The sequence below is a fragment of the Phyllostomus hastatus genome, unplaced genomic scaffold (genome assembly GCF_019186645.2).
Source record: "Phyllostomus hastatus isolate PE091 unplaced genomic scaffold, TTU_PhHast_1.1 phas_contig_402, whole genome shotgun sequence".
NCBI lineage: Eukaryota > Metazoa > Chordata > Mammalia > Chiroptera > Phyllostomidae > Phyllostomus > Phyllostomus hastatus.
The window spans coordinates 3,961,118-3,971,079 of NW_025333873.1; the positions used below are offsets into that span (position 1 = coordinate 3,961,118).

The 9,962-nt window shown below is 58.6% G+C and overlaps 1 protein-coding gene across 1 annotated transcript; it reads left to right on the forward strand.

Moving 5' to 3' along the window:
- Positions 1-794: 794 nt before the first annotated feature.
- On the forward strand, positions 795-9,962 carry ADGRF3 (adhesion G protein-coupled receptor F3). The gene is made up of 13 exons (XM_045844652.1): positions 795-878; positions 1,866-1,926; positions 2,317-2,457; positions 2,933-3,106; positions 3,570-3,812; positions 4,489-4,698; positions 5,479-5,622; positions 5,791-5,987; positions 6,395-6,574; positions 7,436-8,818; positions 9,259-9,300; positions 9,386-9,448; positions 9,903-9,962. The coding sequence occupies exons 1-13, from the start codon at positions 795-797 to the stop codon at positions 9,960-9,962; spliced, it is 2,982 nt and encodes a 993-aa protein (XP_045700608.1).

Here is a 9,962-nt window from a genome sequence, read left to right on the forward strand (position 1 = left end):
CACGTCATAAGTTACATAAGTGTCTAACCACCAGGCCGTACACCTGCAACTAATATAATACTGAATGTCAACTGTAACTGAAAAATTAAAAACTAAAAGGAATAGCCCCTTATGCAGTCATCCGGCCACAAATAAGCTGTCTTTTGCCTTTTTTGCCCTAACATTCTTCTCATCACAAAGTTAAATCTTCTTTGAATGTCTAATTCACTTCCTTTCTGGCTTCTGGGTTTTGAATCTTGTTCAAAAAGGCCTTCTTCACGTCAAAATTATTTTGTGAAATCACAGGATAATTTCTCCTAGTATTTTCCCAGATCGTTTGTTTCACTCAAGTCTCTGTCTGGAAGGCATCTGAGGAGAGCCGCCAGCTCTCAGTTCTGTCTCTTCTAACCTGGACTCTGTGACCCATGATCCAGCTTCCTGGGAGTTCCAAACAACCCAGATTCTCCCGGATCCTTGGAGATGTGACTGAACCTGACTTACTGACCCATTGCTGCTGGTTGTGTGTGACCTTGGGCCCCTAAGTACTCTCCTGCTCCCCGAGCCCTCGGTCCAGACCCCAGGGGGAATCTGGGCAGACTCCTCTCAGGGGGGTGTGTGGGCTCCAGGTGGCCGCGCAGCGGTCTGGATGCTCATTGTCTGGGTCTGGGGTGGTAGCTCTTCCTCTGTAAACTGGGCCCCCCCGGCTCCCTTCACCTGCTCCCTCCCACCCCACCTGTGCTCTGCCCCCAGCTCCTCTCCAGGAAATTTGCATCATGTGGCAGAGGGAGGGCTCTGCTGGACTGCTTCGGCCAGCCATGACCTGCTCAGCTGCCCCGATGCTCCTGCTGGCCACCACTCTGCCCCTGGTGGGGTCACCAGGGGCCCCAGTGTCCCAACCTGTGAGTAATGCTGGGGTGAGGACCCCAGGGAGGTCTGCCGAGGCAACGACAAGGACATTGGGTGTGAGGGGCAATACAGGTGTGGGATGAAACGACAGGTGGAGGGGAAAGGACTTTTAAAAAAGAGGCTGGTTTGCTACAAGGTCTCCGAGAGCTCAGTCTGTATTCCGGAGTGTGGGGGGAGCTTCGTTTCTTCATCCGAGTCCCTGGGAAGTCCAGGGATGCCGGCTGCACTTCCAGTCAAGCTTGCAATTTAAACACGAACAGAAAAACTTCCCAGATGTGGGGACCGTTGGCACAGAGGAAAGGAGAGAAGAGAATCTGAGGACAGGCAGCCGAGTCTAGAGCAGCACTTGTTCATCCGTGTTTGCTCCCACGTGGTATCTCTGTCTCTGTCTCCATCCGTCTCCTCATCCTCATCCCTGTCTGTTGTTAGCTAGATACCCACACACACGCACAATTCTGAGAATTGGGAGTTGGTGAGGAATAATTTCCAAGAACCAGGGAATATTCATTGGAAGACGCTGCCTCTGCCTCTGCCCACCCCAGTGGCAGTTCCTATGGAGAGAAGTTCCCAAGCCTCCGGGACCCAGCCAGCGCTGGCCAGCTCTCCCCCTACCCCTGGAGCAGGAGGCCCAGCCATTCCAATTAGCCTAGAGGCCCAGCAACAGGTGAACTCAGGAAGGAATTAAGCAAAGCATGTTGACTCTCGGGGTGTGCCTGGTTCCTGGGTTCAGGCTCTGGCGGGTTCCTGGAGCTGAGTCCCTCCAACCTCCTGCCAGAAGACTGCTTCCTCCTCCTGATGTTCCACTTCATTCCAGGCAAAATAGTAAAAATAAAAATTTAAAAAGAGGCCCTTCCAAGAGACTGTGTCATGCCAGCAGGTTAGCCAGGCTGGCCCCTGGGCCACTTGGGAAAGAAGGTGTCCCTGCCAGAAACCTGGGGCCAGTCTCTCCTCAGAGGTCTCTCCTCTGCACTCTGTTCTAGGCACCCAGTGGGACAGGAGGGGAATTTGGGCAGCAACTGGACCTCACGAGTGGAGCAGGTGGTGAGTGGATGGAGGAGGAGAGGCGGGAGCAGGGAGCAAGGTGGGAAGAGAGCCCCGGGAGAGGCCACAGGGCAGGGTGGCGGGTGAACAGAGAGGGCCAGACCCGCACTGCTCAAGCAGGTCCATCTACCCGGTCTCCAGCCATGAGGGCTTGAGAAACTCATCCATCCCTGAGAGCCTCGTCTGTGAGATGGGGGCTCTTGGGAGGGTGACAGAAAACAGGGTGTGCCACAGCTAGATGAGGAGCCACTGCTCCTGAGTCCTGGCTGTGCCCGGACGGGCTACGGGAGGGGGGCCTGCTCCGGGTTCCTGGCAGTGACCAGCTAGGCGTGGGAACTGGCCCCTGGCCTCCCTGCCCCTCCTCTCCAGCGGCCCCCTCTTCTCCTGTAGAATCGGTCCTGGCCTCGGTCTATGTGCAGCTGGACTTCTCCAGCGAGACCTGGCGGGACACGCTCTCCAGGCCCCTGAGTCTGTCCCCCGCCCCGGCTTCCTCTTCTCCAAGAACTCTCACTGGCCTCAGCCTCACGACAGGTAGGGGGAACTCCACTGGGTCCTGCCTCTCAGTGCCGCTGGTGGCTGGTGGCATGGGAAGGGGGCTCAGAGCCAAGGGGATGTGGGCCCCCCAGCCCTCCTGCAGCCGGCGTGCCTGTATGCTCCCCATTTCCTGGAGGGTCTGCAGGGCCCAGCTCCTTCCTCACTTTCCTACCAGACAGACCCTTCCCCTCCTGCTCCGTGTCCTCATCTTGTAACAGAGGGCCCAAGGGGCAGGTGGTGGGGGTCCTGGGTTTCTCTGCCCGACCGTGACCCTGACCCCAATCCTGGGCGCCTTTGGGAGTGCGTGACCTTCGCTGCTTCGAACCCTAGCTGAGTAGGCAGTCCCAGCTGTGCCCGTGACTTTGGGATTGCTCCAGACCCCCAGCCCCAGACCTCCCTGGCATCCGGTCGGTCCTGCTGAGGTGGCCTTCTCGGCCAGCCTGTCCCCTTCTCACTCCCTTCCCCGTCACAGAGTGTGCTACCAGGCCTGACGGGCTGACCCACTGTGCTTGCCTGACCGGATACCAGTGGAACGCCAGCGCCTGCTCCCGACACGATCCTTGCCACCCCCCCTACAACCACCAGCCCTGTGGCTGTCTCGTCCTCAGCCCTCTGGAAGCTGGGTACTGCCAGTTGCTGCCACCTGGTGAGGAGAGTGGAGAACTCGGAAACCACTGGGCCCAAGTGAAAGAAACCTTCCCTGTGTGTTTTTTTTTCCCTCGCTGACCCCTGTATTTCTGCCAGCTGGCCCAAGCCCAGAGGCTGGCTCCTCTGGGTGGGAGAAGACACCAGCCATCACAGCAGGTCACAGGCTCCCAGCTCCGGGCCTGAGTAGCGACACTAATGAGCGAGCGACAGGGCTCTGGAGACACCCTGACAAGGAGAGAGAGTTTCCCCGCTGGGAGAGGGGAGGTCATGGGTCAGAAAGGTTCCCTGTTTGGTTCCCAGTGACAGATGGGTCTTCCAGGCTGCACTGCAGCAGCCACGCCCCTCCAGAGAGAAAATAAAATAAAAAGTGCCAGGTGGGGAGGGGGCGAGGAGGGTAGCAGTCAGAAGACGGGGGAGTGTCACGGCTCAGCTGCCTGGGGGCCCACGAGTTCCTGCTACAGCGATCCCCTGTCCCCGCCTCCTTTCAGTCCCAGGCACCCTGAGCCTGAACTCCTGGCTGCAGATGCCCGGCGACACGCTGAACTTGACCCTCCTCACGAGCCACGAGACCGCCAACCTGAACTGGTTCCTGCAGCACCGCACAGGGAGCCCCATCCTCCTGCAGCCAGGGACACAGGTGTCCCTGGCATCTGGCCCAGGCCAGACTGTCCTCAGCATCGTCAACATCTCCCATCAGTGGGAAGGTAGCCAGCCTGTCCTTCCTCCTGCTCTCTCTTCCCTGCCCCTCTCTCCTCCCTCTCTCCTTCCTTCCTTTCTTTTCTCCTTTGCCTTTCCCTTTTCATCTTTCTATGTATTTATTTTGGGGAAATAAAGGCTAAGAGTCCTGTTGAAGTGAAAATTTATAAAGGAAGAATGCTGGAAATATGGTCTCAATTTTAACTGAGAACAGACAAGTTCTTTTCTTCTGGCTGTTGAAATGGTAGGGGATGGTGCAGGAAGGGTGTCTGCTGGAGGGGAAAAGTTCACTTTGTTTTAATTTTTTTTAATATTTTATTTATTTTTAGAGATAGGGGAAGGGAGGGAGAAAGAGAGGAAGAGAATTATCCATGTGCAAGAGATACATCTATTGGTTGCCTCTCATCCACGCCCCAACCTGAGACCAGGCCCGCAACCCAGGCACATGCTCTGACCGGGAATCAAACCCATGACCTTTCGGTTTGCAGGACGGTGCTCAACCAACTGAGCCACATGATCAGAATGAGGCAGATTCACTTTAGAATTCATGGCTATGAGCTCATAAACAAGGGTCAGGAGCCTCTTCTCCAGTTCTCTTCTTCCTCCTGGAAATCCTTCTGGGGGCAGGGATCCCTCTTGCTGTGGTTGAGCAGAGCCCAGACTAGGAAGGCCCTGTGTCTGCAGGCGAGTACACGTGCCACTTCGAGGCCCAGGGATTCAGATGGGAGCTGTCCCAGGTGGTGAGGGTGCCCCTGCGGGCAGCAGATGTAACGCGTCTTCCAGACCAGCTCTCCGTCTCCTGCGCCGCCTCCCCTGGCTTCCAGCTGAGCTGCTGCGCCCCTTCCACGCTGCTGGGCTACGTGGCTTCCTGGAGCCCCGCAGAGGGCAGCGAAGGTACACAAGGGGGCAAGGGGGCCGGCTGTCTGGGGCGGAGGAGGGGGGCAGCCTGTCCCCTCCAACTCCCTGAAGCCCAGGCTGCAACTCAACGTGGGAGGTCCACGTGCAAGTCCGCGTCCCACACGGTTGTTACCCAACAGAGCAGCGGTTTCCAACCTCTTTCATCGCGTGGCACACGTGAACTATCCCTAAACTTCTGCGGCACACCGAAAACGATATATTTTTTGCCCATCTGACAAAAAAAAAACGGGTATAATTTTGATTCATTCACACCGGGCGGCTATTGTAGTGCTGGCTGCTGTCATTTTTGTATTTGCCAGTCTAAGGGAAAAGAGGTCCGTGTCCCCGACTAGTCAGGTATTACATATTTTAAAAATTCCCGAGCGCACCAGTTGAAGTTCAATGTGACAGAGCAATCCCAATGCTATCGACACAACAAGAACCTCATGGGTGTGGACGACTTCCTGCTCAGTGCTTTTTGCCACACAGTCTCGTTACCCGCCCTGAGGTTCATGTAATGATGGTCCCATTTTACAAAGGAGGACGCTGTGCCTGGAGTCCCCAGGGACAGTCCCCTGGAGAGCCGCAGGGGCCTTCGCCAAAACCCGAGCCCTCCCTTCCGTGGTTTGATGCCCGCGCACTACTCTGCTCCTGCCCACGGCTTCATCTACTCCTGAAACTGCCAGAAAAACCGAACCGGCAAACCGGGGCCTGCAGGCTTCGGGGTCCGTTCCTGGCCTAGTGACCGACAGCGCCCTTCTCGCGTCTCACCCTCAGCCTCCTTATTCAACCAGCCAAGTGACCAGTGCCTTGTGCTGGCCGTTCAGCACTGCCCTGCAGCGGACACCACGTACACTTGTGACCTGCAGAGCCCAGGACTGACCCCTCTCCGAGTCCCCATCTCGGTCACCGTCATTCAGGGTAGGTGGGGTTTACGGTCCAGCGGGCCGACGTCTCGCCGGCTGGCCCTGGGAGCTCCTCTTGGGCACTGCCCTGCCCCGGGCACTGGGGCTGGGCTCCAGAGCCTGCTTCGGGTTTCCGCCCGAGGAAAGGCTCAGCTAGACTGTGGGTCCCGACGTCATTCCTCAGATGGAGACATTGCCTGTCCTGAGGACGCCGCAGCTGGTGCCTGGAACGTCACCAAGGCTGGCTACGTGGCACAGGCCCCCTGTCCCATGAACAGGACGGGCGTGGTGAAGAGGACGTGTGGGCCCGACGGGGTCTGGGGGCCCGTCCAGGACAGCTGCACAGACACGGGGCTCCTGACCTTGCTTCAGAGAGCCCAGGTAGAGCTTCTGGCCCTGCTGCCCGCATGTTACCCCCTCCACAACCTGCCCCTTCCTCGCTCAGGACCCAGCCCCAGGCTCCTCTCCTCCTGAGGCCCAGCCCAGAAGCTACTCAGCCTCTCTGAATCGGGGCCCTAGCAGAGCCAGGAAGTAGGTGTGGGGGCGTGAGAGTGGCCGGGACTCTCGTGGCGGTGAGGGTGCTGTTCCCAAACCTTCACCTGTCCAGGGTCCCTTCCACTAACGTCGCTGTCAGCTCCATCCACGTGGCTCACTCTGCTCTCTGCTCCCTGACCCCCTGGGAGGGGCGTAGCTATGGGGAGGAAGGAGTTGGATGGGGGAGGAGTAGCCCCTCTCTGGCACGGACTCACTCCCCTGCACCAGCCCCATTGCTGTCCTGTCTGTCTCAGCTGCTGTGGGCAGGCCAGGGCCGCCCTGCTGCAGAGGTGCCGCGGAGCCTGGCAGAGCTGCTGGAGTGGACAGGGGTGGTGAGCTCACCCTCTGACTTGTTGGCACTGCTGGGCACCGTGACACACCTGGCCAAGGCAGTGGCAGACACCGGAACACAGCTTAACCGCAGTGCCCTGGAGGTAAGGTCTCTGATCCGCAGCAGGGCCAGCTGGGTAGAGGAGGCCAGAAGTTTTTCAGCTTTGGGCCCTTCTGTCCCTCTGCCACCACCACGGGCTGTCAGACGCCAGACTGCTCCCGTGGTCCATCACACCCCTTAGACACCAGTGTCTAAGGCCACAGAATGTGGAGAAGCCTTGACGCTGGGAACACATGCGAGACTGCGGACGGTGTGTGCAGACACGAGTTCAGAGGCATACACTCACGTACAGATATGTAGACGTGACATGACTTCCCCCTACACACGCACACGCACATCCGAGCACCTGCACGAAGACACTCAAATGCAACTGGCTTTACTGGGCCCCCCTAAACCAGCTCTCAATATAGGCACTAGTTGGTGACCCGTAGGCTGCAGCCAAAAGAGTAACTCGGGGCTATGACACTGCACGCCCTTTATGTCTGGGAAGAGGGGTCGCGTGTTGGTGCACAGGCATGCTCATGACTCTCTAGTTCAGGACATTGTGCCCTCTGCCACCATTCCTGCTTCTCAGACCTGTAGGGGTCATGAAACTGAAGAAGGCCTCCTTAGGGCCAGGCTGACCCCAAGGGATGGAGGAGGAAGAAGGGTTGTCAGATGGAGGGGTGGGATGAGCTTCAGGAGACCACACACTCAAAGAGGCTCCAGTGGTTGGCTGAACAGTGCCCCCATTCTTCCTGTGTAGAAACTCCCCCTCCCCCAGAGGTCTGTCTTCTTTCCCCCCTTCCTCTCCAACCTCGGGTCTTGCGGTCAATGAGGAAAGGTAGGCTTGGGGGCCTATGTACCCTAGGGCCCCTGGCTCAGTGCTGAGAGCACTAGCGTTCCTCCCTGTTGGCTGCCACAGGCTCTCCTGAAAACCACCGACAAGGTCCTAGACATGGACACCAGTCCTCTGTGGACCGAGGCCCAGGTGCAGACACCCTCGGCGAGCTCAGACCTCCTGCTGGCTGTGGAGACCCTGGCACGCAGCCTGCGCCCACAGGACCACCCCTTCGCCTTCAGCTTGCCCAACGTGCAGATGCAGACCCAGCTCCTCAGCGCCACACTCCCTGCTGACTACAGAGTCTCCTTCTCCACTCAGCCGCCCCTGCAGGCGCTGATTCCCAGACACTCGCTGGCCCCACTGGTTACTGGTAACGACAACATCACCATGACTGGCCTGGTGCTGCGCAAGCTGGACCGCCTTCTACCCTCGAACTATGGACAAGGGCTGGGGGACTCCCTCTACGCCACTCCTGGCCTGGTCCTCGCCATCTCCATCATGGCAGGCGGCCAGGCCTTCAACCAGGGAGAAGTCATCATGGACTTCGGGGACAGAGAGGGCACCCTTCACTGTGTCTTCTGGGACCACCATCTCTTCCGGGGCAACGGGGGCTGGTCAGAGGAAGGGTGCCAGGTGCAGGCAGCCAACGCCAGCTCCGCCGTGCAGTGCATCTGCCGGCACCTCACTGCCTTCTCCATCCTCATGTCCCGACACCCTGTTCCAGAAAGCCGCACCCTGGAACTGCTGAGTCACGTGGGCTTGGGGGCCTCCATCCTGGCACTGCTTGTGTGCCTGGGCGTGTACAGGCTGGTGTGGAGAGTCGTGGTGCGGAACACGGTTGCCTACTTACGCCACGCAGCCCTACTCAACATGGTGCTCTGTCTGCTGGCCGCGGACACCTGCTTCCTGGGAGCCGCGCTGCTTCCTCCAGGGCCCGAAAGTCCACTCTGCCTGGCTGCTGCCTTCCTCTGCCACTTCCTCTACCTGGCTACCTTTTTCTGGATGCTGGCTCAGGCCCTGATGTTGGCCCACCAGCTGCTCTTTGTCTTCCATCAGCTGTCCAAGCGCCGAGTACTCTCCCTCATGGTGGTTCTCGGCTACCTGTGCCCGATGGGGTTTGCAGGTGCCGCCCTGGGCCTCTACCTGCCTCGAGGGCAGTACCTGGGAGAGAGGGCATGCTGGCTGGATGAGAAGGGAGGGGTGAGCTACACCTTTGCAGGGCCGGTGCTGGTCATCGTGGGCCTGAATGGGCTGGTCCTAGCCGTGACCATGCTGAAGTTGCTGAGACCTTCGCTGTCAGAGGGACCCCAGGGGGAGAAGCGCCAGGACCTTCTTGGGGTGACCAAAGCCCTGCTCGTCCTCACACCCATCTTCGGGCTCACCTGGGTGCTGGGCCTGGCCACGCTGCTGGAGGACGACTCCACGGTCCCTCACTACGTCTTCACGATTCTCAACGCCTCCCAGGTGGGTGGTGACGAGGGGGCTGTGCTTTGTGCCGTTTTAGACGTTCCAAGTCACTGCCAGTCCCTTCTCAAGGTGCTGTCGAGGCGGAGCAGAGGAAACATAGCTCGGGGATTTGGGAAGGCACAGGTTTGGGTCCCAGCCCCTCCACTGACTGGCCGGATAACTGGACAAATGCCTCCGAGCTTTGGTTTCCGTATCTGTGAAATAATACCCGGTTTTGCCAGTGAAGCCAGGGGATCGTCAGCACCCAGCCCTTAGCTAGTCCCTTCGCAACCGTAGCAGCAAGCACAGCACCAGAAGGGCCCTGTAGCCCAGGGATGCTGACCTATGAAACCCCAGTAAGACGAGAGGACAGAGGCAAAGGAGGAGGGAAGGGAAGGAGTGGGTTGCGGTCGATCCCTTCCTCCTTGACTCACTTACCCCCTTCTCCCTCCTTTCAGGGCGTCTTCATCTTATGGTTCGGCTGCCTTATGGACAAGAAAGTGAGTCTGCCCACCCCATGCCCTCCTGACTCACAGACAAAGGCAGGGGCTTCGGCTGCCGTAACCAGGCATTTATCTCCTGCAGGTTCAACAGGCTCTACGCAGACGCTTCTGTCGCGCGCAGCCCCCCAACTCCACCATCTCCCTGGTGAGTTGCTGCCTTCAAATCCTTCGTGCCCCCCTGGGAGCAGGTCGGAAGCAGGTGCCCCATAGCCCTTCCCCAGGGAGACGGGCACCACTAGAGGCTAGAGAAGACTGGGGTGGTTTTCTAGAGCGAGCAAGCTCCAGGCTCCAGCTGTCCACAGTGCAGACAGCAGCCGGGTCAGGAAAGTCAGAATCAGGTGCCCCGGTTCCTGATTACAACCTGGACTCCCGGCGACTCTCTGGTCCTTGGTTTCTCCAACTGACCGTCTGCCTCCAGTTACTACTTGAAGGGAAAAGGCAGGATCAGTAGGCACGGGCCTCACCGTAGCTGAGAGCGAAGTGCCCCCTTACTGCAGCCCCCAAAGGAGGGCAGGTGAGAATGTGAAAATGGACATAACCCTGTCAAAGGCGAGCAGGCAATGATCGCCCTGCATCTGGGCCTTTTCACCCCTCCCTAGGCCACCAATGAGACCCACATCCTGGAACACAGCAAAGGAAGGAGTGACAATGCTAGGTGA

Bases quoted from the DNA above. Each gene is read 5' to 3' on its own strand.
- ADGRF3 (XM_045844652.1), top strand. From the start codon at position 795: ATGACCTGCTCAGCTGCCCCGATGCTCCTGCTGGCCACCACTCTGCCC. The intron at 3,813-4,488 runs GTAGCCAGCCTG...CTGTGTCTGCAG, and splicing joins CATCTCCCATCAGTGGGAAG to GCGAGTACACGTGCCACTTC. The intron at 5,988-6,394 runs GTAGAGCTTCTG...TGTCTGTCTCAG, and splicing joins CCTTGCTTCAGAGAGCCCAG to CTGCTGTGGGCAGGCCAGGG.